Below are 17,133 nucleotides of genomic sequence, written 5' to 3' on the forward strand. Positions count from 1 at the left end.
ACACTGATAAATATTCCTGGCATTTTAGATTATTTTCCTTTTCATCTAAGCAAGGGTGACTTTTTCCTATTGTCTTACCATATCCATATCCAGAGAATGAGCATGCCCTTAATGATCTAATTAATATATGTTTTAACCTAGTTGCAAGGATTAGCTTTGATGGGTGGAAATGTTTCCCTTAAGGCGGCCCCTTTCATCCTTATCAAATACATTAATCCATGTGACCTGGGAATGTATCAAATTGTCTTCTATGTCCAAGTGCCACTCCTCACATGCTACTATCTATATGTGTTAAGATACAAAGATTGAAGTTAGTAAACATCCTTTTCTATGTCTACCCTGCTGCCACGCACATCACAGAGCATCTTTTTTGTTCGATTCTCTTTCTCTGACCGGGGTAACCCCAAAAGCCACTCCCTTTCTGTACGCAGCTCTTCTAATAGATGCAGACATGTGACAAAGGGGAACCGAATCAAATGACCTCTCGAGTTTTCTCTGTTTTATTCTCATTCTGTGAAAATGGTTTAATGTAAGTGATTTGAGAGGTTAGTCAGAATAGAATTCGCTGTTCAACGGTCTTTTTAAATTTCCCTACTGAATCCCACTAGTGGGGAGCTTACAGCCTGTTGTGGAAATTCCTGAGATTGGCGTGGAAGCAAATAGTACAATGCCGGCCACTTGATAGGCTGGATAAATGTCAGTTCCGTCAAATAGGATATGATAGGAATCTTATGGAGAAGCTAAAATTTCCCTAGAGCTAATGACTACCTTACTGTCATATACAAAGTTACAAGCTAGCGTCACACCTTGTCTAAAGCTGCAAGGAAAAATGCTCCGGTGGAAGTCTTGTATTTTTAGCAACACGAAATTTGTATATACTTCTAACATAAAAGTTAATGAAATTCCTTTAAAGTTTATATAAAAGTTCAGATATTTATCCTTGGACATAGAATTCGCATCTCCCTTATTATTTTTAAGCATTTCCCCTCACTTGCACCTTTTGTAAAGAACTTTGCTCCAACTCAGAATTTGACTGCTGATATTCACACATATGGCAAATATGAACTAATCGGACCACAGATATTTTGCTGCATTCCACGGTGTCTCATTTATTTGTTTAATTTGCAGCCATAGCAACTAGATTCCACTACTTCAGGCTTTTACACAGACCTGCAGTCTGATCAGCCTGGTGGAAGTCTGGCACTCAGTGCTCTGCTCAATTGAAGACATATGCGCAAACTCACTTACCACGTTTTTTAACCTGGTTTTCACACTGGGCAGATATTAATATTTGCGTAAAGTATGAAAAGCCACCTTCTGCAAGGAGAGTAGGCAATTAGAAGATGTTGTGACCTTCTTTTCTGAAACATTTCAAATCTGAAAGTTTTCCTGGCATGCTTTTCAGAAGCCCATCTGACTTTGAAGCAGGCTGCCTCTCCACAGAAGGCTCACTCCAGCAATGACTAATGGATTGACCTGGTGCCATGCTAGCACTGCTCCACGCATGCTGCTCTGCACAAGACGAGCATTTGGAAATGACCTTGAAAGGGAGTCTTGCCAAGCTAATGAAATATGGGCCTTCAAGGAGTGCCATTTCACAAGCGGTTTCCAGAAGGGTATTCACAGCATTGTCGAAACTGGGCTCCTTAATTTGGTATTGGTTTACCGCGAGTGTTTACCATACACAAGGAATGATGCTCCTTCTTGATTTTATGAGTTGTTCTTTGTTACAGGTTGGAAAAATTAGGTAATGGTGAAAACTGGCATCCCAGTGTTGTTCCTCTTAAGGTGTTTTTGTTTCAAATATTCGCTGGAGGAAAGGAGGATGCTCAAAGGGTCCAAGTGTAAATAAGGAGATGGGAGTTTAAAATGAAGGGTAAGCTGCAAATGGGGGTCAAGGTGGTGTTCGTGAGTAAAGAAAAGATGGTAGGAAGAGGTACCTCTCTGTACGCAGTTTACTGCCCAGTTGATAGGATTCCAACTCACCAGATTTCGGTTCTAGGAGGACAGTGTTCCTTTATCTCAGTATGCACGCCGAGAGTGCATAGTCTGTGGTAGTTGTTTAAAAATGTTCATCGCCATTGACATCAGTTGTTGCTATATGGCTTTCCATTTTAGTGAGTGATGTATTTCTGTTGGTGCACAGAGTCTTTTTTTTGATTGCGCTTCTCATGCTGGTGAAGTTGGCTGACATTTCAGGATCTGTGAATGAAGCTGTGCTTTAACCTTATTTGGAAGTCAGAGATCAGGCTCCTGGATTCATATGATTTGGAAAGGTCCCCCTCAGGTTCTCCTCCTGTGACCTCGCTTCTATAATCATGGGTAGCAGAGACAGTCCAAGGTCAGGGCAGTCAGGTGGGATGTTAGAAGAACAATGGGGAACAAGTCATATTCTCTTAATTCGTTCTTAATTAATTATCTTCATTCTTTGTTAGTTTGCTGAAGCCAGCTCTCAGATTTTTATACAAAATTAGATTGGATACTTCTTTAAAAAAAAATATTTAGACCCTCTAGAACTCTCTGATGAGATTGCTAAAGACCTCTGGCCCTTCTTATTTCTAAAATACTGATAAATCTCACTAAGTAATCTTGGGAAACAAACATCTATAAGATCAGGACAGCATACTGTCAATGGCAACTTCCCAGAACATTCCTTTTTACTTCATCTGGGATTTTTCAATAAGTAATTTGATATTTCTGTAAGTTTAAACTGGAATCACTAAAATGAAGGCATTTTTCCCTTATAAGCTCAAGCCTTCCAGACTCATCATTTTGTAGAGTTACATAAGTAAGCCATGCAACTAAGCTCAAAGTCTAAATTATAGAATATAGCTGTTGTAAAACTGTTCACGTTTTATGCAGCAACTTACATTAAAACCAGTAACATATTTGCAAAACAGGTTTTGTAAGCAACAATTTATATTGAAATCCAGCTTGGTGATTTTTCATTAGATTTTGCTGAGGGTTATATGCTATATTATTCACTTGTGAAATTTTTTCTTTCTCAGTTGCTTATGTTTGGTAAGTTTGCTTGAAAAGTTCTGGCATAGGAGTAGCTCAGATTGATGCCATTATCTTGCCCTGTTTTCTTTATCTGTCTGTATTTGGGTGATTTGCTTTAAATTTCAGTTCCATACCTTTTTTTCACTTTTAAATGTTTCTGTTGGAGAACACATTTTCCTAAATAGTCCTGATCCCTAGTTTAGAGCCTCATCATGTTAATATGACATTTTTATAATATTTCCTAAAACACTTATCAACTGCTTAAATAAAGAAAATATGAAAGAGGGAGAGAGAGACTAAATAAGGGTGAGAAAAAGAGGAAAATGCAGCAGGGCACATCAACCAGAAAGAACATCATGACTTCTGGTACGTAATATCGTAGATCACAGCTCACAGGAACCAAGAGATGGACTAAAAACACAAGGTCCAGGCAATGAGTTTTTGATGCCCTGAGAATCCTCGTGTCCTTGTGTCCTACTGACTTGGGCACTCAGCGCTGCCTTTCTCTTCCTGATAATGCTTTTTCTTTTATCTTTTCAGTAAACATTTTAGATGTGAAGAAATACGGGAGCTTATCATTATTCAATACAGAAAATACCTTCACCTTTAAACTATATTCACAGTCTCACCATCCTATTTTTTAGAATCATACGAGATGATTTGTGTGTAGGTAAATAGAATGTAAAGTATTTTCTTTTTTTATCATTTATTTACTTATTTTAATATTAAATTTATTGTCAGATTGGTTTCCATACAACACCCAGTGCTCATCCCAACAGGTGCCCTCCTCAATGCCCATCACCCACTTTCCCCTCCCTCCCATCCCCTATCAATCCTCAGTTTATTCTCAGTTTTTAAGAGTCTCTTATGGTTTGGTTCCCTCCCTCTCTCAAAAAATTAAAAATAAAGTATTTTCTTATGAATAACTTCACTCTGCACCCATGCGCAGCTCCTCCCAATTGAACAGGAGCCTTCTTTCCAAAGCCCCAGGTAGAAACTTGCTCAACCTTTATTCTAACACTGTTGGCATGTTGTCCTCTGCTTCCTTGTCTAATTGTTGTAAAAGATATCTCAAACATCGTCTGTGTACCTTATATATATTTCTACTAGTACACGTAAGTGAAAGAAATATGATCCTGTATTAGTCAGGGCTCTCCAAAGAGACAGAATCAGGAGTGTGTGTGTGTGTGTGTGTGTGTGTGTGTGTGTGTGTGTGTATGTACATATGGGGAACTGGCTCACATGATTATAGAGCCTGAGAAGTCCCAAGATCTATAGTCAACAAGCTGGAGACCCAGGAGAACCAATGGTACAGTTTCAGTCCAAAGGCCTAAGGAGCAGGAAAGCTGATGGCCCAGGTTCTAGTCCAAGTTTGAGTCCAAAGGCAGGAGAAGACCCATGTCCTAGATTGAAGGCAGTCAGGAAGAGAAAGCAAATTTTCCTTTCTTCATCCTGTTATTCTAATTAGACCTTCAGTGAATTACATGACTCCCACCCCCGTTGGGGAGGACAGTCTGCTTTGCCCAGCCTATTGATTCAAGTGTTCATCTCATCCAGAAACATCCTCACAGACACATCCAGAATAATGTTTAACCAAATACCTGAGGGCCCTGTGGCCCAGTCAGGTTGACACATAAAATTGACCTTTCCAGATCCCCATCAAAAACTCCTTTCTTCCTTTAAATGTCAACTCCATTTGTTAAAGGTCTGAATAATGCTGTCCTGTTTCCATGCCATTAAAGTTACACTAAAGTTGGTCAATGCTGGTCGGCCCAAGTCTCATGCTCAGAGGTTCCTAGGATTCGGTTCGGGATGGGGCCCGTGCGCCATCTACATTCTTTGTAATGTGTTCTGAAGCACAGCCAAGTTTGAGAATCCTTGAATTCATTATTCTCTAAGCTTCCTTGGGATTCAGTGAAAGTGGTTAATGGAAGAACACAAAGAGGGAAGTCACCCTGGCAGTGCCCGGAGCTGAGCTGAATGGAGGGCATGGTAAAGAGACGGACTTCGGTAGATGTGCATAACCAGGCTGACTTAACCATTAAGGCGTTGGTTACAAGGTGGCATCTCTGCCTCTTTTTCGACTGGGATAAAATACTGGCGCCATCCCAAGATTCTAGGAAAAATGAATCAATATTAACATTTCTTAAAAGATTAAAAGCGTAGCACATGTGTCAATTATCATTAATCCTTGAAAATATTTATGGAGTTAAATGGTCTGTAACTAATTAGAGGTGGCAGTTAACAGGGGATATGGGTTTCCTCTGAGTTATATGAAACAAAATATAAATCTTTTTATATAACCCCATTTCCTACAGAAAGGATTTTTGCTTATCAGTGGGATTTTTAAAGTTTTATTTTATTTTCTTGGATTTCATTCCTTTTCCATAAATTCTATAAGCAGAATTACAATGAGGTGAGTCACAGTCTTAACACTTTTTTGGAGCTTCTTCTGCCAATGCAGCTTGGAATATAGGGGATTTTTTTTAAAGTGTGTTTGGGAAACTTGGGGAGGGGAGAGGCAGGGAGGGAGGAAAGAAGGAAGGAAAAACAGAGACAAGATATTTTACTTTAGACTATTTTTTTTTATATTAATGACATTATAAGGCTTCCATAGTAGTTCATCAGTGTGTTGTACAAAACCCTGAAGTCCAAATGGTTTGGGTTTTTAAAGTTCATTCACGAGCTAGTCATTTGGAACTGAGAACACATTTTACCACAAAAATTCTGTTATATAAGCGGTAATTAATTTTTGAGGCTAGCTCATAATCTGTCCTCATTCTGTTTTGAAACTGAATGGCTGTGCCTTTACAGTGATAAATAGACTATACGATTGAAAATTTGTAGATCAAAAGAACATTAAAGCAAGAACATCAATTTTTGAGTCACTTACAGCTTTTCACTTGAATGCTGGTGCTGGAGGGAAAAGCAGATTTAATCCGAAGAGCCCACAGACGTTCAGAACGTCTAATGTCGATATTCGAGAACGCCAGTCAACCATCCTCTTCCGAGAGTCTCTGAAGCCACACGTGTGCTTCAGGCTGGTCACCAAAAAGCAACACGCTTAGACCATATTAATAAGTCCTCACTGAAGAAATGTCTTCTTTCTTTCCTGCAACAAATACAGATGGCACATGTACCATAAGTGATACGCTCCTCATCACTTACACTGGAAGGACACAGGAAGAACATCTCTCTGTGGAGCTTATGATGTAGTGGGCGAAGTAATCGAATAATAGTGCAAGTAGATGACCTACGATTCATCCACGTTTATGAAATATTATAATATGAGCGTTAAATACTACATCTGTACAAGGAGGAAAGAAGGTTTGTACAAGCTACACATGGGGATGGGAAGGCAAATCTTTGCTAAATACCTGCCAATGGCCAGCCACTTACTTACATTATCTCATTTTCTCTTCAGCGTGACCCTGAGTGGTAGGGACTATTACCACTATTTCACACATGAGGAGCTGAGACTCAGAAGTTAAAAATGTGTCCAAGATGGTCTAACACTCTGCACAGGGTCTGTGTACAAATCAAGCCTCCAGGACTCCAGGCACTTTCTGCCAGTCTGAACTGTCTGTTTTGCAAATCACTCTGGAGATATTTCCTATTAGTTTACTCAGTATTTTTTTATAAGTATTTATTTACTATGCAGTAATCTAGAATTTAAGAGTGGAAACAATGTTGTATTTCCTGATGCTGACATGCTCCTTTTTGTTAATGCGAGCTGTTTCCACTTCTCTGATGCCACATTTAATGTTCCCATGCACTACATAGATCCTCACCAGAAGGAGGGGGCATCAGTCTGAAATGCAGAAAATTTTTCTGAAGCAGCACTTCATTCGAATACACATGTAAATTTAAACCCATCTTTTTCAGACCTAAATGTGAGACCTAAAACCATAAAAATCCTAGAAGAGAACACAGGCAGTAACCTCTTCGGCATTAGCCTTAGCAACTTTTTCTAAGTATGTCTCCTGAGGCAAGGGAAACAAAAGCAAAAATAAACTATTGAGATTTCATCAAATAAAAAGCTTCTGCACAGCAAAGGAAACAATAAAAAAAAAAAAAAAACCCTAAAAGACAGCCTATGGAATGGGAGAAGATATTTGCAAATGACATATACAAGAAAGGGTTAGTATCCAAACTATATAAAGAATTTACAAAAGTTAACACCTAAAAAACAAATAATCCAATAAAAGTGGGCAGAAGGCATGAACAGATATTTCTCCAAAGAAGACATCTGGATGGCCAACAGACACATGAAAAGACGTTCATCACTTACCATCAGGGAAATGCAAATCAAAACTAAATGCGATCTCACCTCACACCTGTCAGAATGGCTAAAAGTAACAGGGATGTGGTGACTAAGAAATACTCACGCATTGTTGGTGGGAATGCAAACTTGTGCAACCACTGTGGAAAACAGTATGGTGGTTTGTCAAAAAGTTAAAAATAGAACTACCCAATGACCCAGCAATCGCATTGCTAGGTATTTATTTAAAGAATACAAAAACTAATCCAATGGGATACATGCACACTTGTGTTTATAGCAGCATTATTTGCGATAGCCAGGGTATGGAAGCAGCCTAAGTGTCCATCAATTGATGAAGAGATCAAGAAGAAGTAGTATATGTATACAATGGAATATTATTCAGCCATAAAAAAGAATGAAATCTTGGCATTCGCAACGACATGGAGGGATCTAGAGAGTATAATGCTAAGTAAAATAAGTCAGTCAGAGGAAGACAAATACCGTATGATTTCACTCGTGTGGAATTTAAGAAACAAAACAAATAAGCAAAGGAGAAAAAAAAAAAGAGAGAGAGAGGCAAATCAAGAGGCCAAGTCTTAATTATAGAGAACAAACTGATGAATACCAGAGGGGAAGTGGGTGGGGGATGGGTAAAATAGATGGGGATTAAAAGGACTGTGTTAAGTACTTGTGATGAGCACAGGGTGATGTATGGGAGTATTGCATCACTATATTGTATACCTGAAACAAATAAGACAGTATATTTTAACTAACTGGAATAAAAACTTAAAAATAAACCCATCTTTTTTTTTTTTTTTTTTTTTTTTTTTTTGCCTTTCAATTTTAGGAAAGGGATTCATCTCCAGGCTAGCCCATCTTCACAGGCCATCTTTCTGTTGTTAACTGTGATGTGCTTTTTCATATGTGGCTTTCTCCAGAGTGCTCAGTAAAACATTTTGGAACCTCACGCAGGCAATGTCTCCTTTCTGTGAGGTTTATACTATCACTTATTTGAAAACTCCATCTGTGGGATTTTTAGACATTTGTGGATGTCAGGATATCTATTCTCACTTGGCCAGGCCTCCCTGGACACTCCTGTTCCCTGTGTGGGGAGGGACCAAGCCAGGCTGGATGTGGTCACTCTCATGGCATGCCAGTGTTGCCGTGACTGAGTGTCTCTTGAATTGTTTGGTTAAACAGGGACTTCTGGTCTCTGCCAGAGCATAAACCCTGTCACAGCTGGATGAGGGACAGTTGTCAGCTAAGACCCAGGACAGATCTGGGCAGCTCCCCTCGCTCCTGGAGCCAGGTACCTTTATGCTCTGTGACTTCCTGTGTGGCCCACGGCCTGCATCAGGCAGAACCAGGACCCTCCATTTCTAGGCTAAGAGACAGCCAAGGATGCTTGAGCTGAATCGAATGCTGACGGTTCTTAGGGCATTTCTACCATAACATCGGAATTGAGCACATTGGCCGAATAAAGTTGAAATAATAAAATTTTTAAAAAAGGCAGCTCATTTGCAGCTTCCAACACAGTTTTCTCTCCTTTTCAAAACACCATACTTTTTTGGTCTGATTCTTCATTTTCTCTTGATTTCCACTTACCCTGAGCATTTTACTACAAGCTGCTGTGTCCTTTTGAGGAATAGCTAGAATACACATTATAGAAGAAATAGAAAAGAAATAGATATGACTTCTAGAGTGTCAATTCCTCAAAGCTCTCTTTGTGTCCTCCACATGACTTAGTATTGATTGATGGTTAGTTAACTTAGTTTACTGGTTCTGGTTACTTAATTTAATTAATTAATTAATTAATTAATTTTGAGAAAGAGAGTTGGGGGAGAGGCAGAGAGTGAGGGGGAGAGAGAGAAAATCCCAAGCAGACTCCACATCAGCAGCACAGAGCCCAATGCAGGGCTCGAACTCACAAACCATGAGATCATGACCTGAGTGGAAATCAAAAGTTGGATGCTCAACCGACTGAGCCATCGAGGCGCCTCCATTCTGGTTATTTTAGAGAGGACAAAGAAGTTGATGGTTCTGGCTTTATATGTTAATTGCACCATAAGACTTACCACTTTTCTTTTCCTTAATAAGGATTTATCTCTTGCATTTTCTTCTGTGTATCACTCCTAAATGGAATATAAAGGACCATGATCACAGCAGACATGCACCACACTCCTCTCTCTTGCTGTGCTAAGTACTTTTAGATATTGTCTACTTAATTCTCACAACTCTATTATCATTCCCATCTCACAGAAGTAGAAACTGAGGGTTAGAGAATTTAAGCAGTAAAGGGAAAAGCAAGGAAATAACGTTTCTCTTGGTAAGTGGGCAAGAAATGGCAGAACAAGGTAGGGGAAGAGAAAGAATTCTGTAAGAGAAATCAATTGCTTCAAGAATGACCCGTAACATGCAGAAGAGGACTGGGAAGAATCACATTTGATTTATAAGGGAATTACGCTTCCTGCTCTGTTGACCAGGAGGGAGGAGTCATATGCTCTCTCTCTCTCTCTCTCTCTCTCTCTCTCTCTCTCTCTCTCTGCCAAAAAGAAATAAACCTTAAAAAAGAAAGAAAGAACAGCCAGTCAAAGGAGAGACCATTAAAGTTCCAAGAAGGGGTGAAGAGGGAAAGAGCTCCAGGGACCACTTTTGGGGAGCTGAAATTGGAAGTTTAGAGCAGATGTGAGGATTTGGGGAAGAACTTCCATTCGTGCTGAGTGTAGGGACTCAAAAGACCTGGCTTACCTGGGAGTGGAGTCAAAGATGGGGCATAGCTAGAGCTGGAGTTAGAGAAGGAAGCAGGGGCTGAGATCTTGGAGAGCCCTACATACCGAAAACTAGTTTAGGCTTTATCTTTCGGAAACAATAAAGCATGGGAAAGGTTTGCATGAGGGAGAGGATCCGATTTACATATTAGACAGGAAAAGGAAGGAAAGGCAGCCCAGGTGGAGGAACAGTATAAACAGAGGCAGGAAACACCACCATATGTTTGACAAACTTGCATAAAGTGTGACCCCACTACAGAAGAGGTGCCTGGAGGCAGTGACACTTGGCCGTGACTCAGGGCCAAGCCAGAAGCTCTTGGTGCCCCGGCCAAGGAGACAGAAGGCGATACTGCTAACTTTGGGGGGTTGTTGAAGGATTTTAAGCAGAGGTGAAGTGGGGTCAGAGCAGCATTTTAGAAGGCTTCCTGCCTTGGGGTTGAGGGGGAAGAAATGACAGGGACAGCCTGGGTTTAAGAGGGAGGAGAAGGCTGGGAATAGAGGCTTGGTCACTGCCCACCTTGCAGGGAGAAGACTGAGAAGGACGTCATGGGTGTGGGACACCAGCCCAGGGAAAAAGCAGGTGGAGGAGCCCAGAGGAAAGCACTTTGGGAAGAAGGAACGTACTGGGCCACACGTTGGTGCCATCACACAAGGACAGTGACTGGCACGGGTACCAAGGAGCAGCAAAGTGACTATAAGGCAACAAGCCATAGGGAAAGAAGAGCCTGCCTGAACAGCAAGAAGCACTAACAAAATTTCCTGAATGTGGCAGTTTTGAGGTGGAGGAAGATGGACCAGTTCATCTTTCCCTTGAGTCACAAACAAGGGTAGATTGAATGTTGCAGTTGAGGCGTAGGCAATTTTCCTTGTGAACCTCATTTTCTCCCAGGGACAGAGGCACTATTTCTGACATATGCCCTTAGCAGGGTTGGAAGCTTCCCCAGCTACACAAGAATGGCTTCTGGTGTTCTGCCACTTAATGTACTGTCACCTGGAATAAGTTTCCTATATTGATCTGAACGTTAATCTGTACATAATAAGGGCAGATCATAGGGGAATATGCAGAAAGATGGATTAAAAAAAGAAGTAACTTGTTTGTGCACTTAAAAAAAAAATTTTTTTTAACATTTATTTTTGAGAGAGAGATGCACAGAGTGTGAGCAAGGGAGGGGCAGAGAGAGAGGGAGCCACAGAATCTGAAGCAGGCTCCAGGCTCTGAGCTGTAAGCACAGAGCCTGGCGCAGGGCTCAAACCCACGAACCGTGAGATCATGACCTGAGCCAAAGTCAATCACTTAACCAACTGAGCCACCCAGCTGCCCCTGTGTACTTCTTGAAAGAGGAGGAAGACACCTTTAAAATAATCCTTCCCATTCGTGACTTTTGATTTGTCAGCACAACAAAAGCAAAACAAAAACAAAAAAACATGATTAATTGAAAGCCTGCATAATTTAGATTATGTCTTTGTTTAAAATGTCCTAAGAGGCACCAGCTGGCTCGGTCGGTAGAGTGTGCGACTCGTGATCTCAGGGTTGTGAGTTCAAGCCCCATGTTGGGTGTAGAGATTACTTAAAAATAAAATCTTTAAAAAAGAAAATAGATAAAATGTTCTAAAATCTGATTGAGATATTTAGGAAGCTTTGGGAATTTCTGTAGACATGCATTAGAACCATTTGCTCTGGCGAAAATTCTACTTTAGAAAACAAATGAAATTGGACTTGACTTGGGGAACTAGTTCTCTGACCAGATATCATTCAAAGACACTGAACTGCGGGCTCCAGTCTGTGACCATCTTTCAAGATAAATGCATGCGGGAACCGGGGTGGGGGGGTGTTTCCAGAGGCTGCTGCGAAGTCGATATGATCATGAACCGAGCGTGCGGTGACATCTTTGCAAGTGTGAGGGTACTAGATGAGACAGTGCTTCTCAGCTCCTTCTCGGAATTTCTCTGATCTTTCTGGCAATTAAAAAAAAAATGAGAAAGAAAAAAACTCTTGAGGTGTATAAAATGTTATTAAATTTGCAGCAGTTGTCATGGTTACCCTGAGAATTTTATTGCTTTATTAATGTGTAATTCCCTTTATTTCTGGAAATATCATTATAATGAAACACAATCGTCTGCAGCCTCTTTACAGGTTTTGCCCCGTGTCTCAGAGACTCTCACCAGGGCTGTGACAATGTGTGGTTTCTGGGCCACCTGTGTGCTGTTGGTCCAGCAACTAGGACACCATTGTTTAGGAAAAGACAACATGAAGTTAATGACTCTTGAGAATCCCTTAGAAGTTCAGATCCTTCCCTAATCAAAAGTGCTTTTTTTTTTTTTTTCCTAGAGGAAAATGATCCAACGCTTGAGTCTTTTCCTAGCTAAAATAATTTGGGTTTTCTGCCATTAAAACATTTTTTTAAGTGATTGTTTCTACTTACTGACGTCGCTTTGGAGCATTCGGGAGATATGTGTCTGGTCAATTCTTTAAAAACTTATCTTCCCTAAATTCATTTCTTGTATCATACAAGGATTTTTGAGAGACATCGCTAATAGAGGTTTTGGCCCAGTGTTTCTAAGTCTACTCTCCCAGTACTCAAGTTGAAGCTAAATAAAATAGTTCAGTAAAGTCTTTCAGGATAACTGCTTTTGGCAGATGCTGCTAGCTGATCCCCACATTTCTTTCTCTCCTTCCTGGGTGCTCACCAGACCATATTTGCCAGCATCCCTCGCAGTTAGGTCTCAACATTAAACTTGTGGACAGTGGAATGTGAGTGGAAGTTATGAAATCACTTCCTGGCCTGGCCTGTAAACACCACCCACATAATCCTCCCATCCCATGTTTTCAGGCTGGTCGGTGACTCTGCCAGTCTGGACCCTTGGGTAACTGGATGGAGCAGAGCCTCATGCTCTAGGAACCTCTGTTGTCTGAGATGAGAGAGTAGTGTGCTCTATCGGCTAGTGTTACCCTCGCTAAGACACCGCTTATCAACATCCTTTCTAAGCAGCCATATAATCCTTGGGAGAAGGTTTTCATTCGCCAGTGTTTTCTACGGTTTCTCTCACAACCTTTAAGAAGAGACCGGCATTATAAATCCCAGGGCTCCTACGCAGTGTCCAGTAAATTTTGCTGGTTCCGACAAGTGCCAGAGACCTGAACGGCTATGGCAGTAGTAGCTTATCAGAAAATATCATCAGACCCTTGTGACTTACATATACAGGGAACCAAAGGAAACGAAATTAACCTTTTCTGGATACTTCTTCGTGCCAAGTACTGTGTTTGCTCCTCTGATATACACAAACTTATTTATTCTCCCTAATTAATCTTCTAAGGAGCTCTGTTATTCCCACTTTACAGGTATTTAAAGTGTGGTGTGGTTCTAGTAACTTCTTCATAGCTAGGGAGTGGCAAGGGAGGATTCAAATAAGTTTGCCTGGAACCAAATCTAGCCAGTCTTTCTACTTTGCTGCTTGTCGTGGTATACAATCAGTTAACTAAGGTCAGTTGATTATCATGCTCCAAGACAGAATGATAGCTAGTAATAACTGGAAACATATGCAGAGAACATTTGACTGTGATGTAGGAAACAGAAACTCTCATTAGATTTTTAGAAAGCTTCCGTTCGATTTATAATACGGACATTGTTGAGTTTTACCTTCTAACGTAATTAAGATATCAGAACAGCTGTTGTAACAGATACCAAAATAACAGTAGTTTAAAACTGGTGGTCTGCAGGTTGGCAGGCCAACTCTTCCTGATGAGGTCAACCAGGGCCCAAGCTCTTTCATTTGGTTGCTTCTGCATCCTCTAAGGTTGTTCATCATCTGTGGTGGCAGATGGCTTACCACACCACATCTGCACTTAAGCCATGACGAAGGGGGTGTAAGAGAGGAGACAGCACACATCTTTCCAGTGAAAGGCATGACCCAGAAATTCCACACAATCACTTTTGCTCAAAAAGTCGCATGGTCTTGTGGCTATCTAACTGCAAGAGGGTCTAGGAAATAGTCGTCTTTAGCCTTGTGCCGATACTGTATTCTTCTAGAGAAAGGAGACAAAAGATATGGGGGGACAAATAGACAGTAGCCTCTGTCACCCTTTCTTTTCCTTCTCATGTTTTCGTAAACATGAGAATGAAAAAGATCCAAAGCAGCAGTAGCTGAAGAGGAAAGGAAATGAATCAAGGAAACTAAGTAATTCAAAAATTGAGTATCTCCTTTTTCCTTAACCTCTTCCAGCACATATGCTAAAAGAATCAAGAGTTAATGCCTACCACTAAATTGCCTTAAAATGGGCTATAAGTATTAAATTAAGCATTCTCTGAATAAAATGATTGCAACAAATTGAAGACATATGAACAAAAAACTAGATATTAAATCATATTAAGTAATTAGAATTCATTTCATTAGGTCTGACATGTGGTTAAATTATAAAACAAAACTTCATCTGGTAGAGATATTTGCTGAGGGGTATGTAAGTGAAATGATATGATGTCTGGAGTTTGCTTTAAAACACTCCAGGAAAAAAAAAAAATGGGACGGGGTTGATAAATAGACAAAATTAGATTGGGAAAATATTGTGAGTTTTTGTAACTGGCTAATAATTCATGGGGGTTCATAATGCTATTCTTTCTACTTTTAGGTATATTTGAAATATTCCATACCATAATAAAAAGTTACATAAATACTTGTTCCAGGAAAGAAAAGCGATTTTTGGCAGTGCTCTGATGTTCATATGAACTCATTTCTGTCCTCCAGTTGAGTGCATTCTTAAGTTTCCAGCATATTATTTATTCGCATGCATACAACTGGAAATAACTCATTTCATCTAGAGAATTCATTAATTTACTTTTAAGCCAGTTCAACAAAACCTTGCTGAGTGCCTGTTGTATCTGGTGATGCAAGCAATGCAAAAATGAGTAAGATAAGGCCCCTGCTCATGAAGTTTAAAGTCTAATCAGGCAGATAAGACAATCAATCCCTCAAGTAAATCTAATTGAAGAGAGGTACACAAGAAGGCTTCACTGTCGGGAAGATCCCACCAAATTGGAAGGATCGGCAGAATTTTGTGGCTTTAAAGGATGGGTAGGTTTTTGACAGATGGAAGTGGTGAGGAAGGCAGTCTGGGCAGGCGATCACCAAGAGAAAGTCTCCAAGCCAGGGAATATGAGGCAGTTTCCCGATGACTGAAAAGGAAAATAGGGTTTTGAGAGTGAGTGTCTGGATGCTCCATGAAAGGAAATAGGGGAGCAAAGAGGACCTGGCGGAGAAAATGCCTGCTCTTTATAGGAACATGTTGTTTTTGAGACACTGCTGAGATGCCACATGAGATGCCCGTGTCCAGATGTGGTGTTGGAGCACAGAGACATCAGTGTGGGTAGTCAGCTGCATAAATTCCTAGTTGAAGCATAGATAAGATGATGAATTCACTGCTGAGGAGAATAGAGAAAACACTTTTTAAAGGCCGTTTTTATTAGAGTAGAGGATCACGACAACAACATCAGTGTGAAAATGGCAGGATGGTTTCAGGTGATGTTAAAGACGACATGAGTCCCTGATATGACAACATCCGTCTCCCTGTCCCTGCCCGTCTACTGAATTCTCGGCACTCTGTACGATCACAGAGCTTCTTATCTCTGCTTTCTCTCTCCTCCTCCTTCAGCCTGAGCTTCTCCAGAATTGTCTATACAGATTGTCTCCACTGCCTGACCCTTCTTCACTCTGTAACTTACTCTGAATCAGAATCCTGCCTCACCCCTCCATTGAAACTGCTTTCAGTTCAACATGAGAGTTTGCACTCACCTCCCATTGACCAAGTCCATGGCCACATTTGATTCCTCACTTTCCTCAACTCTCTGAGCAGTATTTTACCCAGCTAGCCACTTGTACTTCCTTGGCACTCTCTCTTCTTGGCTTCTGGTTTTCTCCTGGCTGTTGCTTCTCATTTTCTCCGCAGGCTCCTCCTCTCCTCAATGTTTACATATTGTGGTGTCTTGGGACCAATACTGGATTTTCTTTTCTTCCTACAATCTCTCCTGGAGGCATTTTTCCTGTTCTTTGCTTTCTCCTAACAAAAGTCAACGAAACTCCCATTTTTATATCTCATTTGAGTTCTAGACCTGCCTAATGCCTCCACTCACATTTCTCCTACGTATTTTGTATGTAACACATCCAAAACTGAAATTTGGACTACTCCTACCTTCCTCCCTGTTCTCCATCTCAGTAAATGTCACAACCATCCACCTTGCTACTCCAGCCCATAAAGTGAATCATTTTATTTGCAAAAGGTCCACAGGACAATTCCACTAAGAAGCCCAAGCAAATACTGCTTCATTATGAAATGTCTTTTGGTCCTTAGACTGTTCCCTCAAGTAACTGAAGTGTGTTAGCCATAAAAATAAAGCTTTCCCACATAACTTCATTGCAATGGAGCAGTTTGATTTAGGCACCACTGCAAACCATAAATTTAAATATGTGGTTGACTTTAAGCTATATATTACAAAGGATTTTGTGAGTTGGTTATAGTCAGGACTAGCCCCAGAGGCTCCATAAGTAGAGGGGACCCCACACATCATTTGAGAGATGCGGATGCTGCTTTTCTCTCAATCCGAGTAGAAATCCATTGGCTGTGGACCTCTCCCCTACCCTCTGCTCTGCCTGGAGTGCTGAAAACCAGTAACCTTACTTCTCCTCTTTGGTGAGGAGCTGGGGACACTTTCCATCCCACTAGGTTTCAAGAGGATGTAATTAAGGAGGGTTTGCATTTTATCCATGTCTTGTGAGTCTAGGCTCTCCACGGACGGGCGTAATGATTTGGAGGAAAGAGAACATGCTTCTAGTTCCAGCTCAGGACTAACAAGTTAGTTGTAAATCTGACCAGTAGAGTTGTCTTTCCCTCTGTTCTATACCTCTCTCCACATCCAACACAGGACAGTAACTAATGCTACTTAATTATCTACTTTGTGCCAGATGCCGCCTTAATGTTCTCCACGAATGAACTCTTGTGATCCTCATAACATCCTATGAGTTCATTGTTATTACTATCAGTATTTAACAGACGAGGGGCTGAGGTGTAGGAAGTTAGTAAATTGCTCTAGGACATCTAGGATTTAAATCTAG

The 17,133-nt window shown here is 40.7% G+C and overlaps 1 protein-coding gene across 7 annotated transcripts in view; it reads left to right on the top strand.

Moving 5' to 3' along the window:
* Positions 1 to 17,133, top strand: part of AIG1 (androgen induced 1) — a 255,537-nt gene that overhangs the window by 100,920 nt on the left and 137,484 nt on the right. The window contains exon 4 of one of the 7 annotated variants that reach the window (XM_047859701.1): positions 6,131 to 6,163. The exons of the other annotated variants lie outside the window; for them this stretch is intronic. Coding sequence (XP_047715657.1) covers positions 6,131 to 6,148 — 18 coding nt within the window. The 3' untranslated portion in view covers positions 6,149 to 6,163. Of the gene's footprint in view, positions 1 to 6,130; positions 6,164 to 17,133 lie in introns of those variants that run through there. 7 annotated transcript variants of the gene reach the window in all.

This window comes from Prionailurus viverrinus, chromosome B2, assembly GCF_022837055.1.
Source record: "Prionailurus viverrinus isolate Anna chromosome B2, UM_Priviv_1.0, whole genome shotgun sequence".
Classification (NCBI taxonomy): Eukaryota; Metazoa; Chordata; class Mammalia; order Carnivora; family Felidae; genus Prionailurus; species Prionailurus viverrinus.